This window comes from Trichogramma pretiosum, unplaced genomic scaffold, assembly GCF_000599845.2.
Source record: "Trichogramma pretiosum strain Unisexual culture from Peru unplaced genomic scaffold, Tpre_2.0 scaffold76, whole genome shotgun sequence".
In the NCBI taxonomy this organism is placed as follows: domain Eukaryota; kingdom Metazoa; phylum Arthropoda; class Insecta; order Hymenoptera; family Trichogrammatidae; genus Trichogramma; species Trichogramma pretiosum.
In genome coordinates, this window is record NW_019640848.1 from 485,432 (window position 1) to 509,444 (window position 24,013).

Consider the following 24,013-nt stretch of genomic DNA (forward strand, 5'->3'; position numbering starts at 1 on the left):
AAAAAACATTTCAATGTTACAGTAAAATAATGTTTATATATAAATATACATGTACAGTTTTATCTCCGAAATGAATGGCACAATTATTATATAGTCATATATATAGAGAGAAAAATATATGTAATATGTACGAATTCGCACATACAAACGCGTCACGTAATATGAGTTGTATTGAAATTATAAAAAAGGCTCATTACATGAGCGTATCAAAATTATACGATAATAAAAAAAAAACCATCGATTGCTATATAAATAAACAAGGTTTCGCTAAAATTATTTAAGCATACAGAGTCACGCGCAGCAGCTGTACAAAAGACGTGTTAAAGTAAAAATTGGCGTTGGCCGTTTTTCTTCTTCCTTCTTTTTTTTCTCGTTAACGAACAGAACAAAACAAACAATTAGCGTATATAAACAAACAAACGTGACTAGACTACGAGTTCTTTCAATCGTCGCTCACTTCATCTACAGTTCTCGCGCTCAACCGTGCAGCAGCAGCAGCAGTAAGGAGAGCTCAACTGCCGCCCCATTATATCATCCCTTTTCTCATGCTTGCTCAACGCACGATCATACTTTGCTCTGCGATGATCCTTCCTCAATCGATCTCATCCTCGACGAGCTCGTCATCCTGTCCGTAATCGTCGTACTGGTCCTTGCTGGGGTCGCGCGCCTCGTCGTCCTTGTCGAGGGGGCAGAGCTTGCAGCGCGACTCGTTGATGCCGTAATTGATGCAGGTGTCGCCGATGCATTCGCAGCAGCCGTCGTGGAACCAGCGATAGCTCGACGAGCCCATGCTCTGGCAGGCCTGGCGGCACTTGTTCCACGACTGGCACTCGGACATGTAGGCCACGGTGCAGTTCACCGTCATGACGTTCGGCTTCAGCGAGTGATTCTTTTCAGCGTCCGGGTTTTCTGAAACTGACCATTGCATACTTCGATTAATAAGGGATCGGCTCGAGCGATCGACCGACATCTATGGGTTTACTCACGCAGGTGGTACTTGGTGTCCTTGCTGCTGTCCTGCTTGGCCAGGAAGAGACTGATGTCAAAGTCCACGGGATAGGTGAAGGTGAGCCAACGATCGTGGGGGTCGGCCTCGGCCGTCAAAGCCTGGAAGAGTCCGGGCACGGGCTCGTTGAAGTCCTCGACGTGGGACTTTTTGCTGAGTGGATTGTCGGTGACGTTGGGCTTGGGGCAGAGATCGACGCAGGAGCAGCACTCGTCGTAGAGGTAGGACAGGCAGGAGAAGCACTCCTTGCAGCAGGTGCAGGTGACGAGGTCGCACTTACAGCTCTGAGTCAGCATGCACTTGCTGACGACGCTCGCGCAGATGGCCTCGTTGCAGCCGTAGATCCAGCCGACGCTCGTCGTGAGCATCAGCAGGGTTAGGAGCGCGAGGCCGGCAAGCCGCATGCCGCCACGGCGCCCTGAGTCCGACATCGTCCGCGAGAGTGTCTGCAACGATAAACGTCAAAGACGCATTTAATATAATTTTGTCATTCATAATTACTGGCCATTAGTCACGTTTCGCTCGTAGCCCGAGACCAATAATAATAACGCAAAGTACGTTGGAGCGTTACGATTTCTTCGAATCGTCGGCGGAACATATATAGACCGGCCAAAAGGGAAAACATATACTATGCTATAAGTAGTTTGCTTGGAATTTCATACGCGGACTCGAGAGAGAAGAGTCGCTGAGCCGAATATGTGTACGCAATGGATGCAAATCGATCGCTATGTACGAGTATAGGGATACGGCTGAACAGCTGAACATCGCGAGGATCAGCAGAGAGAGAGAGAGAGCAGCATGAGCAACAGCTGCACAGCTACTGCGGCAAATCCTCTTGATTATCGTGCGGGAGCGACGTCGCGCAATCCATTGAGAGGACCCATAATGAGCTGCGATTGGATGATAATTACATTTTAGGTAAAGAGGTTTGTGCTACGGCTACTACTGTATTAATTGCGTTTCTCTCCCGCTGCCACCGCCGCGCTCTGAACTGTATACGCGCCAATCAAGCTGTGCGGGCCAGCAGCAGCCGCGCGCGTGTTTAATGCAAGCCGCGCACCACATATGCATAAATTCGAGCCCGAGAGAGAGAATACTCAGTGTGTGCACGAGCTCGGAGCGTATATTTCAATTTCTTAAAATTTATACCCGAGCGCTGCAATATTGACATTCTCAAGATTAATTTAGCAGGCGCGCGCGCGTAGCTCAATGAATCACGGTTTAATTAAGCGAAATGTATACCCGATATACAGTGCGCGGAGTCGCGCAGGGGGTGAATTTCTCAAATGTTAATAGCGAGCCCCGCCTAATATTCTCGTTATTATTTCAATTCATTCGGTATAATACGCGTTACATACCTATCGCGCGGCGGCGGCGGCTAAATAATTGATGTAATTATTATTAAAGTCCGCTTATATAGCGTAAAGTATTCGAACGATTTGAGCTAATGCGTGCATCGATTAAAACTATAAATACATTCGCAAGCGGACTTTTATAAGGTGTGAAAGTCTGCGGCATCGGTTCATTGCCTATTCCTACATGTATACAATGCGTTCGTTCGTTTGCCGATCAAACGTTTATAATGCGTTATTATATCTACCCAGGAAAATTAATACAATAATTTTGATACCAACGCAGTGTGCGCGGCGCGTACGCAACGTTCCGAGTTTGTTAATATGTGTATGCGTTATTGTAAGTAATCGATGCTGCGGCAAATGAAATTTCGAGAGGCTAAGCAATCCAATTCAAGTAAAGATTTTGAAGATGCATATCTCGTCGGCATTTTTTTTGACTGCAGGATTATCCGATATATGTCGGTAAAAAAACAAATACCAAAAAAAATAAAATAAAGAAGGAAAAGAAAAAGTGAAAATAAAGCTATAATATCTTTCGGAGTAGCGTCCGGAAATTACATATTGAAAAAAAGAAGATCTCTCTGTTTCTCTCCCTCTCTCAACATCGTTTCGTGGAACCAGCAGGTAGGTAAAATATCTTCATCTCCTCTGTTGCTACTTATTTTTTTTATTTTCGTCCGTCTTCCCTCTCAAGGCATATACATACACCCATCGAGTATATAATATACACACACATATAGAGGCGCCTATCTCCGTCTCTCTTTCTCTCTTTGAGCTCCCAAGATGTATATTACACATATATAGCATATATATATACTCCGCTCCTTCGGTCTCGTCTGACTAAACGGTCAAACATTCGAGGACCACCTGATGCGGCGCATAATCATAATCATCTGCAGTATCATCATCATCATCCTCATCCTTTTCTTTGGCTCGACGTCCGAAAAATTATAACTGCACAGCGGCGCAGGATCGCAGACTCGGCTCGGACATTTTACCAACGATCGGTACGGAAATATGTATATCGCATTCAATCTCAAAGTATTATTTCATACGCACTGCGATAATTATGCATGGAATATTTACGATGTTATGTGGGTACACACCTGTCACCGCCGAGTTCGATTAAAATTCGTCGTCGAGGTCTTCTCTCCGGTCGTTAGCACAACAACAAACAAATCAATGCACTGACACACTCGGACACGACTCGACACTCGAATAAAAGAAAAGGCTCCGCTCGTGGACGAGGAGAACGCCGAGCGAGAAAATTAGCTCACTCGAGTTCCACTACTTGGTACATTATCATTCGGTAAGAAAATTCTCCCTAAATAACTTACTATGTGTGTTGTGAGTAAATAATGAATTCTATGAGAATGTGTGAATGGTACGCGATGCGTTTATATAGAGGCAGACGGATAAGTGGAGAACGTCGCCTGCGGACTGAGTCTCGAAGGAAGACTCGCTGACTTGGGAAGCTGCCGTGTGTCGCGGCGCGTGCGACTCAACGAGCCACTCTCAGTGTGTGTAGCAAGTAATGCGGCAACAGCAGCAGCGGCGGCAGCGAGGGATCGCGGAGAGGTGGACACTCGGCCACTCTCGCGTATAGCTGCCACACATACACACGCACGAGCATATAAGAACATACACAAGATTCCTTACGAGTTGCTGCTCGATCGCGAGCGAGAGAGAAGGTCCCCACTCGAGTCGGCTGGAAACTCGAATTTCCACGTGGGTAGAAGCGAGACGGAGCTGGTTTTAGTCATTTTTTCCTTCTCTCTCTCTCTCTCTCTCTCTTTCTGTATCTCCGTCTTTGTTCGTTGCTACCTGTGCAGGAGCGAGAGGCCGATCTCGACTCGCGGCTCCTATAATATGCGCGCGCGTGTGTATCTCCTTACCATCTCTCTCTCTCTCTCTCTCTCTCTCTCTCTCTTTCTCTCTCTCCGCTGTACTCGGCGCAATCCGGGCTTTACCTGCATCATGTGCTCTCTTACTCTTACTCTCGATCGGCCGGAGACAAAGAGCCCCGCGCGCGGCTGCAATCGGCTATACGGCTCGATATTTCTTCCTTTAATCGACTGCAAAGATCGCTTAGCGCCTCCCGCGTGGCGCTCAAGGGCTCTGCCTTGTGGCGAACGCACGCGCGCTCTCGGTGACACGACGATTCTCGACTTAACGAGTTTCGTTGGCAAGCTGCTTCCGTCCGCCTTAGCGCGGAGCTGCATTCAAACATCTACATTTAACCGAGAAAGAGAGAGAAACGATTCTTGCCGTTGCGACTCTCTTTCTCTCGCGCTGACTGCGTCTTAATAAGCGCTTTTTTGACTGGTCTTCCAAACGAGGAAGTCGAGCATTGCCGCCCACGAGCAATTATTGCGTCTATTCGTGAAACGAATCGGATGGGTGAATTAATTAGGCACACCGCCTCTCTCGTGTATACTATGTGGACGAGCACATGTCAATGACAGCTGGTGATCGAGTGCTTCGGCGCTGTTCTCGGAATTACACGCATCGACAAAAAGCGTCGACGATCGATTTTCGAAATTCGAGTTGGATCATATATATAGGCAAATGGATGCGGCTTTCTTTCAAAGCCGGATAATTCCGACTTTTTACAACAACTTATTATCGTTCGAATAAAACCCACCGGTTTTGGCTTTGACAAAAAACTTGAAATTTATTCATTTCATCACCTCTCAGTGAATTTTATTGCTAATCGTGGACCAGCTTGCCACTTGAAAGCTCGCGGAAAAAAAGGAGTTTAAAATACGAAGGATACGTGATTTAGCCGCCGCCTAATCCGTCTCGTATCGAGATAAGGAGCATCGAACGGTGTGAGCGCGAGCAGTGCTGCCCTCTGTAAACAGCCGAAACAACGATTGCAGACGAGCGCAGGTGCAAAAGCCGTACGCGCGTCACCAGCAGCTGCTGTCGGTAGCACAACAACGCGTCAATGCGGAGTCTGACGTACGTACGGCGTTGTCGGCACGCTTCGCGCAATGGAAAAATCAAAAATACCTTAAGACTATACTGCTGCTACTGTACTACTGTGCAAGCGCATATGCAGCGAGAGTGAAAGGTTATGACGCGCGCACACACCACTGCGGCATTGGACTGCGACTGCTGCTACAATCTCGTGTGCAGACTGCAGCAGCAGCAGTAGCCGTGCAGCAGGACGTGTTAGCTAGCTACTGTGTAGCCATGATACGTCCGAGAGAGTCATGAGTCGCCGCAAGGTCGCTTACGTCTGATATCTAACGTGCGCACACACATTTACCTGCGTCGTGCCCCCCATGTGAGAATTGCAATGTTTAAAGACCGACGACGACGCGCTCGTTTAACCGACTAAATAAGCGCCTGCACGACTGATAATCAAGCCAGCGCGAACACCACAAGGTTTGTAAATACAATGAAACTCGCAATGCGAGCCGACTCTATCTGCCGAGCGGACGCGTTGCCGAGTTGTAATAACATGTTCGCGAGCGAGCCGAGCTTACGTGTACCTTTTTTATTCATCTTTGCACTCGCTGCGCCTACCATCTCTCTCTTTCACTTCACTCTTACGACAATCTCTCGCTCCCTCTTTCTCGCGCTCGACCCGTGTAACCACTCCGGAGCCTCGAAGTAGGGGATACGTGTGTTTGTACATACATGTTTTTGCAGTGCTATTTAATTGTGAGCTCGACGACGTCTTGGTGTCGTTTGCACTTGTGCACATAAGCGCTTGTAAATTTTTCTTTTAAACAAATGCGCTGATCAACGTTTTTCCTGCAATTAAAAACGTGGCTGCACCTTGCGCGCAGTCCGACTCCGATATTATCACAGTGCAATATCACTCGCTGCCGAGCGTCACCGAGTAGTAAGTAGCCGCTTGCATGAATTATTATTTTTACACGCTTACGGTGTGTAGCGCTAATCGTGTAGGTATCCAAACAACAGTCACTTCTTTCCGTAGATAACGCCTAATCCCTGTGAGCTGGTTTATCTTCTGTTTTTTTTTTAATCTGTGTCACGATATGTCACGATTCCCATTGTAACGCTCGCGTTCGCTCGGCAACTTTCTTCCGTGAATTTTGACTTTCTTTTGAGCTGCGCTCGTTGCAGTGAGCATCAAAATAGTGGGTAGGCATCATTTTCATCTGTCATAGTTGTGTTTGTGTTTACAGTACATAGCTGGATCTTTTATCAGTGCAACTTATTTAGATCTGTCATTCTAACAGATGTTGTAACCTCATTCAAGTTTAACATTATTCTTACACGTATTTTGTTTTCTTTCAAAATATTTTTCAAATTATAAACTTGCCTTATTAATTACTCATAAATTAAAAATTTACAGAACAATGAAGAGCCTTTTTATATTATTGATATCAATATTAATTGTGCAAAATTCGGTTGCACCTCCAGTTCAACCAGAAAAAAAGAAAGAAGAAGAACATAAAAATGAAGTCGACGAGGCTGAAGTTGTAAGTATTTTTACCTGGCATTTATCCCAATCTTTTGAAATTGTTTATAAAGTAAATGTTTTCAAACACAGCAAGACATTGGTGATATAATGGAATATCACAGGTATCTGCAAGAGGTAGTACAAGCTCTTGAAAGTGATCCTGATTTCCGGTCTAAACTAGAAAAGGCCAATGAGACTGATATTCGTGTAAGTTAACAATTTTAAATCAATATCAGTAATCTATTGATTTAATTTGCTTAAAGTACATTCCTATTGCAGACTGGAAAAATAGCTCATGAGCTTGAATTTGTGAATCATCATGTCAGAAACAAATTGGATGAACTCAAAAGGACTGAACTTGAAAGACTTAGGCACTTGGCTACTCAAGAATATGAATTACAAAATGGAATTAACAGAGACCATTTGAAAATTCCTGAACATTTGGATCATCAAAATCCTCATACTTTTGAAATTGATGATTTGAAAAAACTAATTGCTAAGGTATATTAATTTCATAATTTACTGTATTATTTTTAATAATTGGTCTTGTAATGTTTTATTAATTTATTTTTAAAAGACTACAAAAGATTTGGATGAAGCTGATAAAAAACGTAAAGAGCAATTCAAAGAGTATGAAATGAACAAAAAATATGAACAAGAGGAGAAAATGAAAAGTAAGAAATTGTTTTATTGTTATTAAAAGTTCAAAATTTTATTGATTCTTTTTTTTAGCAATGCAAGAAGAAGAGAAAAAAAAATATGAACAAGAACTCCATGAATTAGAGAAAAAACATAAAGAACACGAGCCTGTATGCATAGACAATTTTTATATTAAATATTTTTACTATCTTTTTGTTATCTTTATGAATCATTTTCAGTTACATCATCCTGGCAGTAAAAAGCAGTATGAAGAAGTTTGGGAAAAACAAGATCACATGGAAGATCAAGAATTTGATCCAAAAGCATTCTTTTATCTTCATGGTAAATTATAAAATATTCTCTTTAGTAATATAATGCTTTTCAGTTTTATTTAAACGAATTGTTTTCAGACTTGGATGGAAATGGTGTTTGGGACCAGGTTGAATTAAAAGCTTTGTTTGTAAAAGAATTAGATAAATTGTACGCTCAGGGTCACCCTGAAGATGATCTTGTTGAAAGGGCAGAAGAATTAGAGAGAATGAGAGAACATGTCATAAAAGAAGCTGACTTGAATAAAGATGGATTTATCAGGTAACATAATCAATTTAATTACTTGAATAATTGTATTAATTAATGGCTTACATGGGCTTAATACTTTCAGTTATGATGAGTTCATAAATGAATCAAAAAAAGCTGAATTTGAGCAAGATTCAGGTTGGGAAACATTAGATGAGCAACAACTTTATTCAGAACAGGAGTATGAAACATACAAAACCCAAAAAGCAAGAGAAATTGAGCGTGCTATCGCTAAAGGAATGGTAAGAAAGAATTTAAATGTTGGTTGAAAAATTATTGTTTTTGTAGTATGTTAATGTTCTTGTGTTTCATTTCAAAATTGATAGTACTTTATTTCTGTTTATTTTTTTTTTACTTTGAGTTATGTGTAGTAGTTCTTATGTATACATTTGCATGCTAATAGAAATTTTGTGAAAAGTATTGGTTAGTATTTAGAGCAATTAACGATTTGCTTGTACATTGTTTTTTGCTAGTCGGAACAGCATGCTGGAGGTCATCCTCAGAATGGACATGAACAGGTAAAAATATGTAGATTTTCTTGTTTCTTGTTTTTGTTTAGAAAATTCTAAAGTCTTTTATTTTGTCCGCTTGTTTGAATCTTTGAAGCTTTATTTGAACCATAATTTTCAACCCTGTTTGTAATATTATTTATTATTGATTTCAGTTCCCAACACATCCTAACGAGATACCACATCACAATAATGCTCAACAGCAAGCTCAGTATCAACACAACCAAGTTCCTCAACAGCAACAACAACACAATCCACAACAAGGACAATATGCAAACCAAGTGCCACCTCAACAAATGCATTATGATCCAAATCAACATCAACAAGGCCAGTTTCAACAAGTACCACAACAACACGTTCAGTATCAACAAGCACCGCCACAACAAGGGCAATATCAGCAAGGCCAGTACCAGCAAATACCACCTCAACAAGCTCAATATCAACAAGTTCATCCTCAGCAAGTTCAATATCAACAGGCCCAACCTCAGCAAGGCCAATATCAACAAGCCCAACCACAGCAAGGCCAATATCAACAAGCCCAACCTCAGCAAGGTCAATATATAAACCAAATGCCGCCACAGCAACAACAGCAGCAGCAGCTACATCCAAATCAAGTTTATCAAGCTCCCATCTCAAATGATGTGAATCAACATCAAAATTATCCTCCAACTAACCAACAAGTACCTGCTGGACAAGTACCACAGCAACATCAACAACAAAATGTGCCAAGTATGAATCAAAACCATCAACAAAACATTCCAACAGCTAATCAGCCAGCTCAAGGAAATAGTAATACGAATCAAGGTCAACAAGCGGCAGATGCTCAAATTCCAGTAGTTAACACACCCCAGCAAAATACTCAAAATCAAGTTCCACATGAACATAAAGAACAAATAGCTTCAATTAATGCAGCTCATGGGCATGCTTAGTGATTTTCAGTGTAAATTTGAGTGAAATAAATGACTGACCCCATTAATCTAGACAATGTTAAATAATTTATGAGTGATGAAACATAGTGATAATTCAATTATTCTTATTTGTTATTTATTTTGTGTGAAGTTATATGTCTATTACTTGTGTTAATATATTCTGCAAAAATAATATAAACATTTCAAAAGTCAATGTACAAAAACAAACTTGATAGGAAAAAAAGCATTTTAAAATTTAAATTTCTGCAGTTCAAATTATTTTCAGTTTTAAAAATTGATGTTGCAGATCCTGTTAATAATTTAAAAAAATTATAATTATGAATCGCATCAAATTTATTTCTTTATGTATTTATGAATTGAAATTAAAAGATAACAGATTTTAAACAAAATTGAAATTCGATCTTTTATTTGTTTATCTCATCAAATTTTATTTTACTTGTAAAATTTTCAGTGTTCTTTTCAAAATAAAAAAAAATTGATAACTGGCATGTTCATGGTTAATACCCTAAATAGCTTTAAGGACAATGGGGCATATGAGTTCAAAAAATGACAAGAGTAATTTTTATTTTTTTATATTTATTATTATTGCATATTGTTTACGTTATTAGTATATTACTTAGGTATACGTGCCAAGTAGCAACTTAAATGTATGATTGCGTGATTCTGTTTGTTCCTCGGTAGGTAGGGTAAATAACGCTTACTCCATATTATATATAGGGTGTATTTTTATGTATAGCATAATTTTTTTCGATAAACGTCACCTTAACAGCTATATCCGGTACAATGAAATCAAACGAACAATATTTTTTTTTATAAAATGAAAAACATCCACTTTACATAGTGTTTGTAACTATTATTTTTTACTTTTTTATACATTTTGAATCTTTCGTAACGCGTATCATTCCAGCCGTACCCTACATATTCTGATTTTTATCGTCGACAGAATCAAAAAATCGTTTTCATGTATGTGTATGTTTATGTGTTTCAGTTACATTTTTGTTTTTACTGTTTCCTTATTCTAAGCCTCGATGACGATGCTTACTTATAATGTTCAATAATAAATAACAAATTGGTCTATCTAAAAAAAGAGAATTTACATACTCTTTTACGGTATTGTGAAAATTACTACAAAAATAAAATAATATCGAGGAATCTTGATCGTCAACAGAAAAACAGGAACACAGTTTTTCAAATAGAATATTTCTAGAAACGTGGGTCTTTGGACTTATAGTTTCATAATTGACACTTTTACACCACCATATTTATATAACAACATAAAATTGTTTTATTTTCGCAGATTATAAAAGAGAAATTCATGTATAAATAATTACGACGTATAATGTATACAATTCAAAATTCAAGTTTTATACGCAGAAACTCAGACCTGTTTTTTCTTTGTCTAAAATTTATTACTTCATACGCCAGTTTTGAGATTCAAATGCGAATCGATAAAAATAATCTTTAAACTTTATACAGGAAAAAAATTATTTGGCTTAAAAAATACTTGAGAAAAACTGTTCGCAGTAACTGCAGATAGTAATAAAAATTCTTATCGTAAAAACAGTCTTTTAAGTAGCGCCGAATAACTTTTTTCGCAATCTTATTTTCCAAGTTGACGTGAAAAAAATGCACTACGCTTCCCTTCACTCAAAAACGCAAAGAGAAGCACAGCCCACGAGGATAAAATTGTACAATGTCGAAATAATGTTAAATACGCCTACGGGATATATGTATATTTATAATAATTACAATGGAGTAATATACTAGAAAAATGTGAGATAAATGAGGCCCTCCACATTTTTTCTGTATGCAAAATTCAGCGATCGTCACCCTCACTGCCGATTATTTTCTATTTCATATTAAAATAAATTAATAATAAAACATCCTGTTTGTTCCTTCAACAAACAACATATGTATCGACAAAATTGATTAAACACGACTATTTACAAGACATAATTGTTAATATAATAATACGTACATATATATTCATTTATATTATAGTATACAATGTATAGTCTCGAACGCAATCGTGCGAATGTGTGCGATTATGAACGATTAAGGAAGTACTTCGACTTCACCAACATTACAATAAATTTTGATATCGTTTACAGGTTTTCTTTTTATTCAATTATTACTTCGTGAGAAATGATATTATACATGTAATATCGATGGCTAAGTCACACATCGTAGGTAGAAATAAAGTAACAAAAAATTACATACACATTTTTGTTTCCTATACATTATATGTATGAAAACGGACTAAAATCAAAAATTAAATTCAATAATTTTACTATATTTTTTCTCGATCATACTTTTTTCTATTTTCATCCTTTCATTTCTTTCGTAGCGTAAAAAAAATATTTGATTCATATGCACCAAATTATTCACGATGGACGTGAAAAAACATTCAATCGGCGCTTAAACAAATATTAACACAACATTACATCTATTTTTAATGGGACTCGCATCTTTTACAGATAGATTAAAAAAAAATCGTACATTGGAGACAATGACACACGTAGAAAATCCACTTTACGTACACTTAGTGATTCACACGTATGAAAGACTAAAATTATAATGATTTAAGTTTGATGATCAAGTGTCAGGCGAGAATAATTTTCTAAATTTTCTTTTTCACACTGCTGGTATTTTATATCACGAAAAATAGCGACAACCTTAAATCCAAATCAGTTCTTTTCTCGTGTTTTTTGTACATAAAGCTCCTAAGACGAACGAATATTTTTTAATTTTTTGTTTCTCCAAATACACGTACCCAGCAGTATTTCTCTTTTTTGTATAATAATATATATAAGATTCAATTTATCGGTTCCTATATAATATACATAGCTTCTATATATTTATTTATATAATTTTTTACTCTCTATCCTCAATATAATAGCGCATTATATATTTTTTCACTTGCATTTTAAGTATTTAACATAGATAAGGTGTTTTTTCTTTTTTTTTTCACAGTTAGGTATCTTAATATAAAAAACGCTAATAAGAAATTTGCTCTTTTTTTAAAGTGCCCACTTGCCTTTTTTCGTAAAATTTATTTTCTTCAAATTTTTACCTCGTTCTTCCTGCTACATTTTTTCTTTATCGCTTATTTAATATTTTTTACTATACAAGAAGTTAACGGAAAATAAGTCGAAAATCGTTTAAAAAAGACATGCCATTTAGGGTAGTACCGATGTGAGTTTTTGTCCAAAAATGAAATTTTGTCATTTTGACTATTGTTATTCAGTACAGCATTCATACACGTTTCATTCAATCGATACTTTGCAATGACATTTAATATTCTTCCGTTTCACGGATTCACTGAATATTTGAAAAATTTTAAAATTCGCGTAAATCCAACGCGATTGCAAATGATCACAACAGCACACACTAATGTAAAAATTTTGACTTCCATCATTTTACAAGTGGTCACGATCTACGAGACTCTTTTCTTAGTTTTTTTTGGTAGGAAGGCACTTTCTACTTTTTCACGTCATTTTTTTATACAGTTCATCGCTTTCCTTTAAGACGAAACAGTTCATTTTTTTCTAATTTAGATACACACTATGACTTGCTAACCGCTACAAACATTTTAAACTCACTTTAGATTTGGTTTTTTTATAACATTTTGTTTTTGAACACATATTATGCCTAAACTTTATATCGTATCCTTTTTTTTTGAGATTAGATACATTTTAGCAACTCGAATATTTTTAAAAGTAAAAATAGCTAGTTTTTCTTTTTATCAAGTATAGCTGTACATTTTTAAAATATTTCCAAAGACAGTCCCAGAATCTCACTTTTTATTCTAAATACTTTTCAAGCCAAGACCATTGACATTTTTTTATAAATTTTTCGGAAGATAATAGAATAAGTATACAAATGAAATACAATTTAATTAAAAAATTTCGCTCCTAAACACGAAAGATTTGACTAGAATTGATTTCTCTGTCGATAACTCAATTGCGAATACTTGTAATAAGGTTCAAATTTTGACGTGCAAAATGTGTTGTATCAAGAATATTATTTGTATAGTTCAAGAAAGTTAATAATCGTAATACTTTTTCAGAATCATAAAATGCATCCTTTTTCAGCCAGCGCCTTGTATTAGTTATTCAAAAATGTAATCACGATTTTCTAATTATCATGTATTTTGCAAAGTTCCGAAAAACATGGAGAACATGTATCGTTTGGAAAAAAAATCTCGTAAAACGCGACGACTATACACATTTTTAAGGGCTTTTAGCTTTTGCGACACTCACGAAGGCCACTTCGAATGTTTTCATTTTGGATTCTCCGTTTCACAATTACAAAGCTTATCAATGATCTAAACTCGTAAATGCGATTTTAAGTAGTTTTGTTTACTGAATTTTTTTAATTTTTTGTTTTCTGAGCTGGCGAAGGCCTCGTGTGTTTTTTTAATCATAAAGTTCTAAACCGAAAATTTTGTTATCACTGTGCATTTTTTGTTTCTCAAAGCCACGCGGTTTTTATTTACTAAATTTTGAAAAATAGTTTGACTCTGCCAAAAAAGAAGCACCTCCATGCTCGTCGCCTCTTGTGTCTTTTTTTACATTCGAACTTTCATGAAGTTTACCTATTCCTACTTGGATTGTGTCTCAAAAATCTACCTACTCGATTATCACATTCATGCTGTAACTCATTTGCACACAGGCTTTAATTTTAATATTTTTTAGTTATTCCTAAACCTTATAATTTTTATACTTGGCATACCCCAAATATGGCAGGAAGGCAATACTTAATAACGTGTTTGCTTAATATTCTTCCTATCACTGCTCACATGCACAAGAAAAATTTATTTTTCGCAGTATCATTTCAAAAAGTTCGTACACGCGATAATCTTTTTTCGACTTGCCCTTAAGAAACAATTTCGTGTAATTTTCACTTTTATGTATGATTCGATCTTTTTTTTAATTTATAAATTCACAAAAATAAGCTTTCATGGAGCATATCGAGTTACGATAATTATTTAAAATCTACTTTTGGTCACAATCACCCCGTATACTCATGTTTATGAAAGAGCAATAACTTCGCTTGTTGATCATGCCAGATGAAATTGTTTCATACATATTTGCTCGCCATCCCTCGCAAGCATAAGTAAATTATGTTACATCGCGGAAAAGTAACTTTAGGGAGCGAAAAAGACTATTCGAAGAAGGAATGTTGTCGAATCCGGCATGTATACATGTATTTTTATTTTTTATTAATTGAGATCTGATGAGAAATGAGAGAACTATGTATTTATGTATATTGAGATATCGTTTGCAAATTGTTCATGCGATATTATGTTTTTTTCATGCTAAGAAAAGAGAGCGACTCGATGAGTTCTGTAACATACGTGTCATTTCCGAGATTACTATATAATATTATATTATATTGCACCATCGTATAAAGATACCGTTCCGTCAAGCTGTGGAAAAATGACGCTGCTCTATCTGGCTTATTGAATTTTCGGGTCTATTATGATGAATGTGTGATCCATGAATGTGTAAATGTTGGCTCGCGTCTTTCACGTATTTCTACAAAGTATGTGTAATTCGACTGCTAGATCGTTAACGAGTGCGTTGCCGTCGTATGTCCACAGAAATAAGATTTATTTTTCTTTAACGGAACGATCGCGCGTTCACACTCGTTTCTACGTGTTTGAACGTATTTTATGCTTGCGACCCCTTACCGACTAATATACATTTGGCTTTATAACGTATATGGTAATTGCCTATGCGTTTACGTATAAATAATATATATATTTTGTAATATGTATATAATATATTTATATAATATTTTCAATATTTATATGTTTTTGTTTTATTTATAATATGTATAATTGTAATATAGTACTTGCACTTGTTGAACGTCCCGCCACTGTTTTATTTTTTTTATTTTTTTCTTACCAGTTACAAAATCAAAAGTTTCACGTACAATTACGTATCCCCCCACACTAATATTAATTTCATATATATATTTTTACTATGAGAAGAGACGCAACTCATTCATCGTTCATCTGCTCATTCGATTTTTTTGAGTATGCACACGCGTACATACGATAAATACGATAATAGTGCGGCATTTAAATCGTATAATTTAATAAACGTAGCTATGTAGCTCGACACGTATACACGTTGATACCCGAGAAAATGAAGGGACTTACTTTTACTTTTTTTTCATTTGAGTGTGGGTGGTGTGTATGTCACTACATTTATTTTTTCTACGAGATACCTATCGTAAATATGATATAAATTTAATTGGAAATATATAATTAATATCGCATTGCAGACCCGGCGTGAATCACCGAGGCCGCTTTTTCGATTAAAAGGAAGGAGTCCGCGCGCACACTCGACTGCTACACATGCATCGCCGCGATCCAGTATCGTTTATAATTATCATATGTATATACGTACTTTATCATCAGTATCGTTATTTCCTTGTTCACATAATAATAATATAATATAAATTAAATGTGGATCAGTTTCATCTCTGTCACTTGTTTTTTTGATTGCTGAAGCCTCTTCTCTCTTTTCTTCGTACCCTAGGCGCGTTTATGTATACATCTATACTATAGCTCTTACAGGCTATTTTCATTATTACATCACATACAAATCGACTACACGTAATTAAATATTTATTACTATGTACAGAGACGCAGACGCTCGAGCGGCTTGCGACATAAAATAAACGAGAAGTTCCATCTTACGTTAGGTTCTGGATTGCACGACTCTGACTTTTCTTAAATGTTGAAGAGACGCTCGGGCAAGGTGAGCTTTCGATAGTCGAGACCGTCGTGGCTAGAGTGCGGCATCTGTGCTGAATTGCCTGGAAGAAGCTGCTGCTGCTGCTGCTGCTGTTGTTGTTGTTGCATCGACTGCTGCTGCTGCTGCTGCTGCAATTGGTGGAGTTGCTGCTCTTGCTGTTGCTGCTGTTGTTGCAGACTTGCAACTCCACCGTACCTTGCCTACTATTCGCACCGAGAATCGGCCAGGGGCTCGAGTTTGACGGCGATCTTGTCCTTCTCCTTGAGGGCCGCGTGCGAGCTTTTCACAAGCTCCGACAGATCCTCCTGGAAAAGCGGCTCGGGTCGCGGACTGACGAAGCTGCGCGACGACGGTTTGTATGCGGCTGCCATGCCGCTGACGCCGATGCCTACCTCGACGCTCGACGTCAGGTGGGCCGCGGCTCCCTCCATCAGGGCGCCCAGCGGCGACGCCAGAGGCGACTCGAGTGGCGATTCCGGAGGTCCACCCGAGCCAGGACTGCCCAGACCGAGATTCAATGGCGAATTACCGTGAGACGCGGGGGTCGGTGTCGCACTCGGTGGCAACATACTTCCGCTTCCCAAAGCCGAATTGCCGCTGTTGTTGTGATGCAGGTGATGGTGCGATTGAGACTGCGACTGTTGCTGCTGTTGTTGTTGCTGTTGTTGCTGTTGTTGCTGTTGCTGCTGTTGCTGCTGCTGCTGTAGTTGCTGGTGAAGCTGGTGCTGTTGGGCGGCCTGCTGCTGGGCCACTTGGGCCGCTTGATGCTGTTGAGCTACCGCCGCTTGCTGCTGACTGGCCTGCTGCATGGCCGCCTGGAGGTTCGACGACAGACTCGTCGAGAGATTCGTCGCCGAGAGTATGTCGTGCTGAGAGTGGGCCGCAGCCACCATACTGCACATCTGATGTCTCAAACCTGCAACAAGGAGCACGAGACGACGCACGAGTCGTCGAACGATCGTTAATCAAGATTCTCGATGGCGAATATTTGCGGTTTTGGCGGGAGGGAAGAGCGGAGGATTATACAGGGTACGTACCTTGAGCGACGGCTGCGACCGCGGCGGCGGCTGCCGAGGGACTAACCGCTCCCTCGGGTCCGTTGCAGGCGCCGGCGTAATTCGCAAGCGCCGCCGGATACATGGGCTGCTGCTCCTCCTTGACCATGTGATGGGGCGAGTGGCCGTCGCGGAAGACCACCGCGCGAATCACGCCGCGGATGTGCTCGTCCGGCCAGATGCCGAGCAAAATCCTCTGTGGCCTACCTCGACCTTTTGGCCGTAGGTCTGCAATCATACAATCTTAATTATGCTTCCATCAGTCTTCGTCTACTCAGTTGTGTCACTTGTGTTTTGCGAACTAATGCTACTTTTGTACAAACTATATTTATTGCTACTTCTCCGACGCATCGACGCGCGCTCGCCATAGGGCTATTGTTTCGTTATCGTTACTTTTTCTTACTTTTAACGCGAAATGTAACGAGCCACGTCGTCCGTATTATTGGAAAAAATGACGCGGGTTTCAACTTTCCGCTCTCGCATTATACGACGTGATTCAGTCGCGCGTATAGCTATATATGCGTATTCGATATACTGGACTCGATGCATTATAATATTTTAATATTCGAAATGTAGGTGTAAAAAAAGACGCGCATTTTATTATTGTTTTTAACGACGCACGCGTAATGAGAATACGATATTCCTTTTTTTTTGTTTATCACCGATATAGCGGAGAAAAATTTAAAAGAGTTTTAAGAAGAGTTTTAAGAGTTTTAAGAAGTCTTTTTATAAAATAAAAATAAAAAAAAGGAAAGAAATGAAAAGGAGAACGAGCAAACTCGAATCGGTGCATAAGGTCCAAGAACCTGCGACTATATTTATAAAAAAGTATTAAAATTTTCTTCTCATTTATCGCAATCCGTCCGCGCGAGCCGCCCTTTTTCTATTTTTCTTCGAGGCAAAACTGGCGTTCAATAATAATGACTACTGTATAATACTTTGGTTTTGAATTACACTTACCCGCTCCACCATCAGCGCTTGGCCCGAGCATGTTGTGAACTCGATTCGCATAAAGTACGAACGTCGGGTATGGAATATCGTATTTCCTGCAAACATAAACACAACAATACTCGCTTCATTATTATGGCCTTTTTTTATTCTTACTTTACGTCTCTTTCTCTTTCTCTCTCTCTCTCGCTCACTCTCTCCGCTTACTCTCTTGTGTGATTATTATTAAACACCTCGCGAGCTTTCGAGGCCTTTGCGCATACGAAAATAGCGTTTAAAAAATTCAAGTCCCCGAGCACTACTAACCTGGCCGCCTGGCTGAGCGAGAGTCCCTCCTTCAGCACGCTGAAAATTGCCTCGGCCATCGTTTCCGGGCGCCAGGACTTGAGCGGGCCTCGCTCGCGAAAGCGCAGATTGTGCACGAGACTTTGATTGGTATTCCAGCACTTTTGCCACATCGACTGCAACTGGTACTGGTAACTGTCTGCTGGAACAGAGCCCCCGAAACGGGCAAAATCCATTAGTCATGTTTTCTCAAAGGTGCCATATCTTAATGAGATGTCTATTGTATATAACAAACGTAATAATCGGGTCAGGGAATTTTCATTATTAAGACTATCAATTGTACGCTCGAGTAAGAATCTAGCAAGTATTTCGAATTCTACTAAATTCACAGCTTGAACCGTTGAAATTCTTTAAATAATAATCAAATCGTACGGGCTTTAAAATATTAAATGGCTTTTACTCGACAAAATAATGAAAAAAAATCTCAATTTCTCTCGTTGAAATTTCGTTCTTTCATTACTTTGCAGACTCTTAATATTTCATTGGCTGTATATGTATACTATTCATCGTATAACTTTATATTCTCGGATAAATTGCTTCTGTTGGATGCAAAAATAATATTTAAAATTACATTACTTTTCATTATACAAGTTGTACATTTTGGATGGTTGGATCACTGTAAAATAAGAAGAAAAAACAAAATTTTTTTGAAAATGAAAAATTATTGGAACAATTACCGCAGGCCCGTATAGAATGAAGAGACGCTTTTTTTTATTATTTCAATGTGCAGAAAAACATTTCAATGAGACTGTCGCTATTGGACTCGCCTATATACGCAACACTACGTTCTCTAAATGATTCTTTGTACTTATTACAAGCCGTATGCATATGCATTTTTTAAACGAATATATAACAACACCTACGTCCAAGTGCTAAATAATTTCAAAATAATGATTAAAATATACAAGCATAATATACTTATGGTCTGTGGCATTCTGTACTACCTACGCCATTGTTCATTCATTGGGTTTTTCAGAGTAAAGGAAATAAAAAATTAACAAAACTTTATATACTTTTCTGACAATAAAGGTATCGTCAGTTTTTTTTGTTCAATGTATAGTCGTAAAAAATAAAGGCACGTGTATAAAAAATAAGAAGACTAAGTAATGTGGTGAAATTACCATGTAAATAAAATAAAAGACATGAAAAAACATAAATAACTCGCGGCATTTCACTCATGGGGTACATGTGTCTATAAGAACATTTGTCGATATGCAAGCTTATAAAAATTCGATAGCCTAACCTTAACATATCATTAAAATATATTTACTACAAATGCCAAAGTTTTCGCAGTCTTATAGGTAAATCTCTTTGAATATCAGTAGATCAATTGGATATCACTGGAGCTAGTCTTGTAATATTTATATTTATATTGTGGAAAAATAAATATATCTATATATCGACGGCCTCGATTCACACAGCAATTATTTAACGGTTAAGTTATTAAGTGTAATTAGGCCTCCTCCAATTTTATGATTAATACAATTAATTGGAAAAGACGCGTGCGTAGTGCGCTCGCATACACACATACTATACGCTACAGACATGCACGCTCGGACACATACACACACATACAAACACCGATGCAGCGCGCGAGTCTCGCGGTGAAACTCAAGCAGTCGATGTTACATCGTACACACATGTAGCATATATCCACGCGCTCTTGATTATCGCGAATGAAAATAATAATAACTATCATCTCGTAAAGATGTAGTTGCAGTTGAGCATGTACTTTATGCGCGTGTATAATATGTATATTGTAAAGTAGCTATGCCGATCGCATGTATATAAATAATAACTGTTTTAGGCTTTTGAAACTTATCATTAATACTCGCGGACTCGAGCGCAAGAGAGCCTCCGATCTCTATATGTACAAGCTACATTTAACATCGCGAACGACTACATCGTTGCGGCAGAATAAAAAAAAGTAGAATTGGATGAAATATTTTAATCGATGTGTAGTACAGGCAAAACAGATCGCGTATTTTTTTATAATAATAATGAAAGAAAAACGTCGAAGCGTCACACGTACTCTTACATGCGCACAAGGTGGTAAGTCAATACTTTAACTCGCGCGCGCAGGTCTTTGTGCATATATAATATGTAAAGTGAAACTGCAACATCGATTTATTTGAAGAAATAAAAAAAAGTCACCTTGCCGTGCGCAAGTCAGCAAGCCAGCTCGCCAGGTTTTTTTTCATTGCACACATACACATACTTATACCGACGCGTGCATGCAGATATATATATATACACCATGTAATATCAATACAACTGTAATATTTAATAATGCGTGCATATATAACAGAGCGAGACGTTTTCTTGGAATGACGCACACAAGAGCGAATATATAATATTCATAATATTGCGCGTAAAAATATTTAAATTTCAATTTACATTACGCTCGTGCGCTGTACACACGCATATACATATATAATATAGTATTCCATTGTTATTTCAATAATTACATAACATAGAAGTAATCTGTGGAAGATTTTCATCGATATTACAAACTATTCACATCTGTTTTATGTATATAAACGAGCTGCTACACGTTCCATTGTTCGTCTAATTATTATTATGTATTAAAATTCATTTATATAAGCCAAGCGTGACGTAAATTAATAGCTCTCCGACCTTATCTCTCTTACAAATATACGAATAATGTACCAACAAATGTGTGTATAGTTGATGTATCATTTACCAAAACGAGCCATATCCGCTGCTACAATTCAAAAATAGTTACAGAAAAATGACGAATATGCGCCCGTGGAGGCGTCCCGCAACGTTTAAAGCGACGACTGCAACCACGAACAAGTCAACGTACAGCACAAAAGCCCCGACGTAACAGCGTTTAAAAATGTTGCATATATATGTGCGGCTCGCGAGCGCACACACAAAGCGCACAGACTCGCGGGTAATTCATCATCGTTTTTGTCTCTGTTATTTTTTTTCTCATCGATTCGAGAAATCGATAGAAGTGCTTAATCGAGGCACGCGCGCACATATTATTATATATGCAGCAGCAACGTAATCGAGCTAATAATTTTAAGTAGAATTTTAATGGCGCTGCAGCGGATCGAGCATGTGAGCAACGCGATGTAGCGTGGACGAGCGAAAATCCGCCGTCATCGGCACATAGCAGCATATAATATATATATAAAAGCGCGTAAACGCATAGAGGTGGCCGCGTACAATCGTGACGCGCGAAAACAACTTGTTGATCGAAATACGAGTTGTGCCCCATCTACCGCTTATGCGCACGTACGCGAGAGCTCGCACATCGATTGTTGCACGCGGGCGCATTATATACACGGGAATTCATAAATATTTTTGCACGTAAAAGTGTAGATGTATTGTGGAGCCGCGAGATGGGGGCGCGAGTCGCAGTTAATTGAAATCTGCATAATTCAGTCGCGCAAGGATAAAAATATAGCCTAAATATACGCACGAGCTTATCGGCGGCAAAGCTATAAGAGAAAGAGCTCGAGTAATAGTGTGTAGAGCTACTTGCTAGCATCCGGAGACGCGCTCCGCAAGTGGAATGGCATTGCTCTAGTTTAATTTAAATTAGCAGCTAAACGTTCTCTCGACGTCTGCCGACTGACTGCTTAGATCTCGCTGCTGCCACACGGAGTTTCCTATATGTGTGCGCTGCGCGCTACACTATTTCACGTGTACATATAGAAATTCGCGAGATCGAGGAAGCAGGAAGCTTTGCTGCTGCTGCGGCTGCAGCCACGAACTCGAGCACGAGCACATGTGCGCGAGAGATGATTGCACTGCTCGCGCCTCGAAGAGAGCAGCAGCAGCAGCAGTGACAGAGTGAGAGGAAAAAAGCCAACGAGCGATCATACGAATTCTGCTCGGATTACGCGTTAGGTCTGTGCCGGAAATGAGCGTTCCAGGCGGGGCGCGACGATTGTTCCTTCGGTTTATACCGCGAGTAACATTCAACCTTTCGATGTGATGATCGTTTGCTGCCACATACACATACACATACAGACAATTAATATACAAAGGCATGCGCTCCTTGGCGAATTATCGATTACATTATTACACGGGCTGCATTTAATATAAAATTAATTAATTTTAAAGTGCTTAAAAATAAAATATCCGCGGAGCGATTGCAAGCTTTATATTAATACTCGCGTCGAGAATAAAACATTGGCACGTGTTACGTAAAACATTGGCACGTCATGTACAATTAGGAATAATTTATAATTATATTGTAGAATTAATACTCGCGCTGCAGCTGAACTTGTTTCGAGAATTATTATGCATCGCGTTACGATCTCGCTCAGGCAGTGGCTCGCGCTCGCGAGCACACGTAAATACACACGTACATACACAAAAAATCCATGTATAATTTCGTAGCACGCGTATAATATTTAACGAGTCATTAAAGCTCGCGCATATGTGTGTCGCACGTACACACATAGATGCACATATTTACGCGCGTCGAAGCGGTGGTGGCGGCGGCGGTGACGGCAGGATGTGCACGCGTCGAGTTACGTGAGTGTATATTAGCGTTTGATGTAAAATTATTCGAAATATGCGTGCGCGCTCGCGTAACGTAATCTCGTTTATTCGGCCGCGCTGCACAATTATTCGATCAATCGTCCTCCTCCCGATCGCCGTTGTAATAGAGTGAAACGATGCCGTGCTTCTTACAAAACGCCCACCACCATCGAAAGCACAGCAGAGTACCAACGAGCTTGGGCCCGGGACCTTCCGTCTCGGAGCCAGGTGCTTTTCCACGCAGTCCAGCACGGCCTCGAGGGGGCATTTCGTGCGCCGATTGTACACGCTGTACGCGACGTTGCAGCAGAACTAGAGCAGAGGCTAGAGACCGGCCTCTTCGACCACCAGCATGCGTCGCGACTTGCCGAGGATGCTGAGCGTACCCTTGGGTACGCCGTACTTACTCGACACCCGGGTGAATCGCATCTTTTGCTGGATCACGGCCTCGATCGCGTCCTGCAAGTCTGACCCGCCACTCTCAGCTAAAAAGCCCGATAATTGCCCATGGCAATAATGGCGGCCTTAAATGTTTCTTTTTGTTGTGCGCGCGGTATAAAAGTAAAGCAAAAGTTGCCGCTTCGGGGCTTGGGGCACAGCGGCTCGAACACAGCTGCTTATCGCACAAGTGCACCGACGTATAAGCACGCGCGTACATATATATAGAAAACGAGTAAGTATAATTAATAAACTTTGGAAAGACACTCACCTGCTATACTAGAGGTAGATGCTCCGAGCCAGGCGTGGGACGATTCCAGCAACTTGGCCTGAAACACACATAGAGAAAGAGAAACAAACAATTATTATTTCAGTTCTCGGTCTTACATGAGCTCGTATATGCATACAAGTATACTATATATTACATATCTATATACGTGAAGCAAGTGCGCGTATATACGTAGTAGGCGAGACGAGCACG

At 39.3% G+C, this 24,013-nt stretch overlaps 3 protein-coding genes across 9 annotated transcripts in view; 1 reads left to right on the forward strand and 2 right to left on the reverse strand.

The window, feature by feature from the left end:
- Positions 1-46: 46 nt before the first annotated feature.
- Positions 47-3,864, reverse strand: LOC106651472 (protein twisted gastrulation). Its single transcript, XM_014369990.2, has 3 exons — positions 3,468-3,864; positions 987-1,452; positions 47-915 (listed from the first exon to the last, which is right to left on the reverse strand). Exons 2-3 carry the CDS (start codon positions 1,435-1,437, stop codon positions 593-595), a joined length of 774 nt encoding a protein of 257 aa, XP_014225476.1. The 5' UTR covers positions 1,438-1,452; positions 3,468-3,864; the 3' UTR covers positions 47-592.
- A 1,568-nt stretch (positions 3,865-5,432) lies between these two features.
- LOC106651383 (nucleobindin-2-like) lies at positions 5,433-9,701 on the forward strand. Of its 6 annotated transcripts, none has more exons than XM_014369847.2 (11): positions 5,433-5,754; positions 6,695-6,821; positions 6,893-7,009; positions 7,082-7,303; positions 7,380-7,476; positions 7,535-7,611; positions 7,681-7,783; positions 7,852-8,032; positions 8,103-8,259; positions 8,491-8,535; positions 8,682-9,700. In XM_014369847.2, exons 2-11 carry the CDS (start codon positions 6,699-6,701, stop codon positions 9,453-9,455), a joined length of 1,896 nt encoding a protein of 631 aa, XP_014225333.1. In that variant the 5' UTR covers positions 5,433-5,754; positions 6,695-6,698; the 3' UTR covers positions 9,456-9,700. The 6 variants fall into 6 exon arrangements, with proteins under 6 accessions (XP_014225333.1, XP_014225337.1, XP_014225332.1 ...); XM_014369846.2 differs by lacking the exon at positions 5,433-5,754 and adding an exon at positions 5,869-6,217; XM_014369848.2 differs by lacking the exon at positions 5,433-5,754 and adding an exon at positions 6,231-6,278.
- A 2,807-nt stretch (positions 9,702-12,508) lies between these two features.
- Positions 12,509-24,013, reverse strand: part of LOC106651619 (protein bric-a-brac 1) — a 144,811-nt gene continuing 133,306 nt past the window's right edge. The window contains exons 2-6 of one of the 2 annotated variants that reach the window (XM_014370212.1): positions 23,804-23,861; positions 18,535-18,712; positions 18,241-18,326; positions 17,263-17,508; positions 12,509-17,141 (exon numbers count right to left, since the gene is read on the reverse strand). In XM_014370212.1, coding sequence (XP_014225698.1) covers positions 16,429-17,141; positions 17,263-17,508; positions 18,241-18,326; positions 18,535-18,712; positions 23,804-23,861 — 1,281 coding nt within the window. In that variant the 3' untranslated portion in view covers positions 12,509-16,428. Of the gene's footprint in view, positions 17,142-17,262; positions 17,524-18,240; positions 18,327-18,534; positions 18,713-23,803; positions 23,862-24,013 lie in introns of both variants that reach the window. The other variant, XM_014370211.1, reaches the window with a different exon arrangement.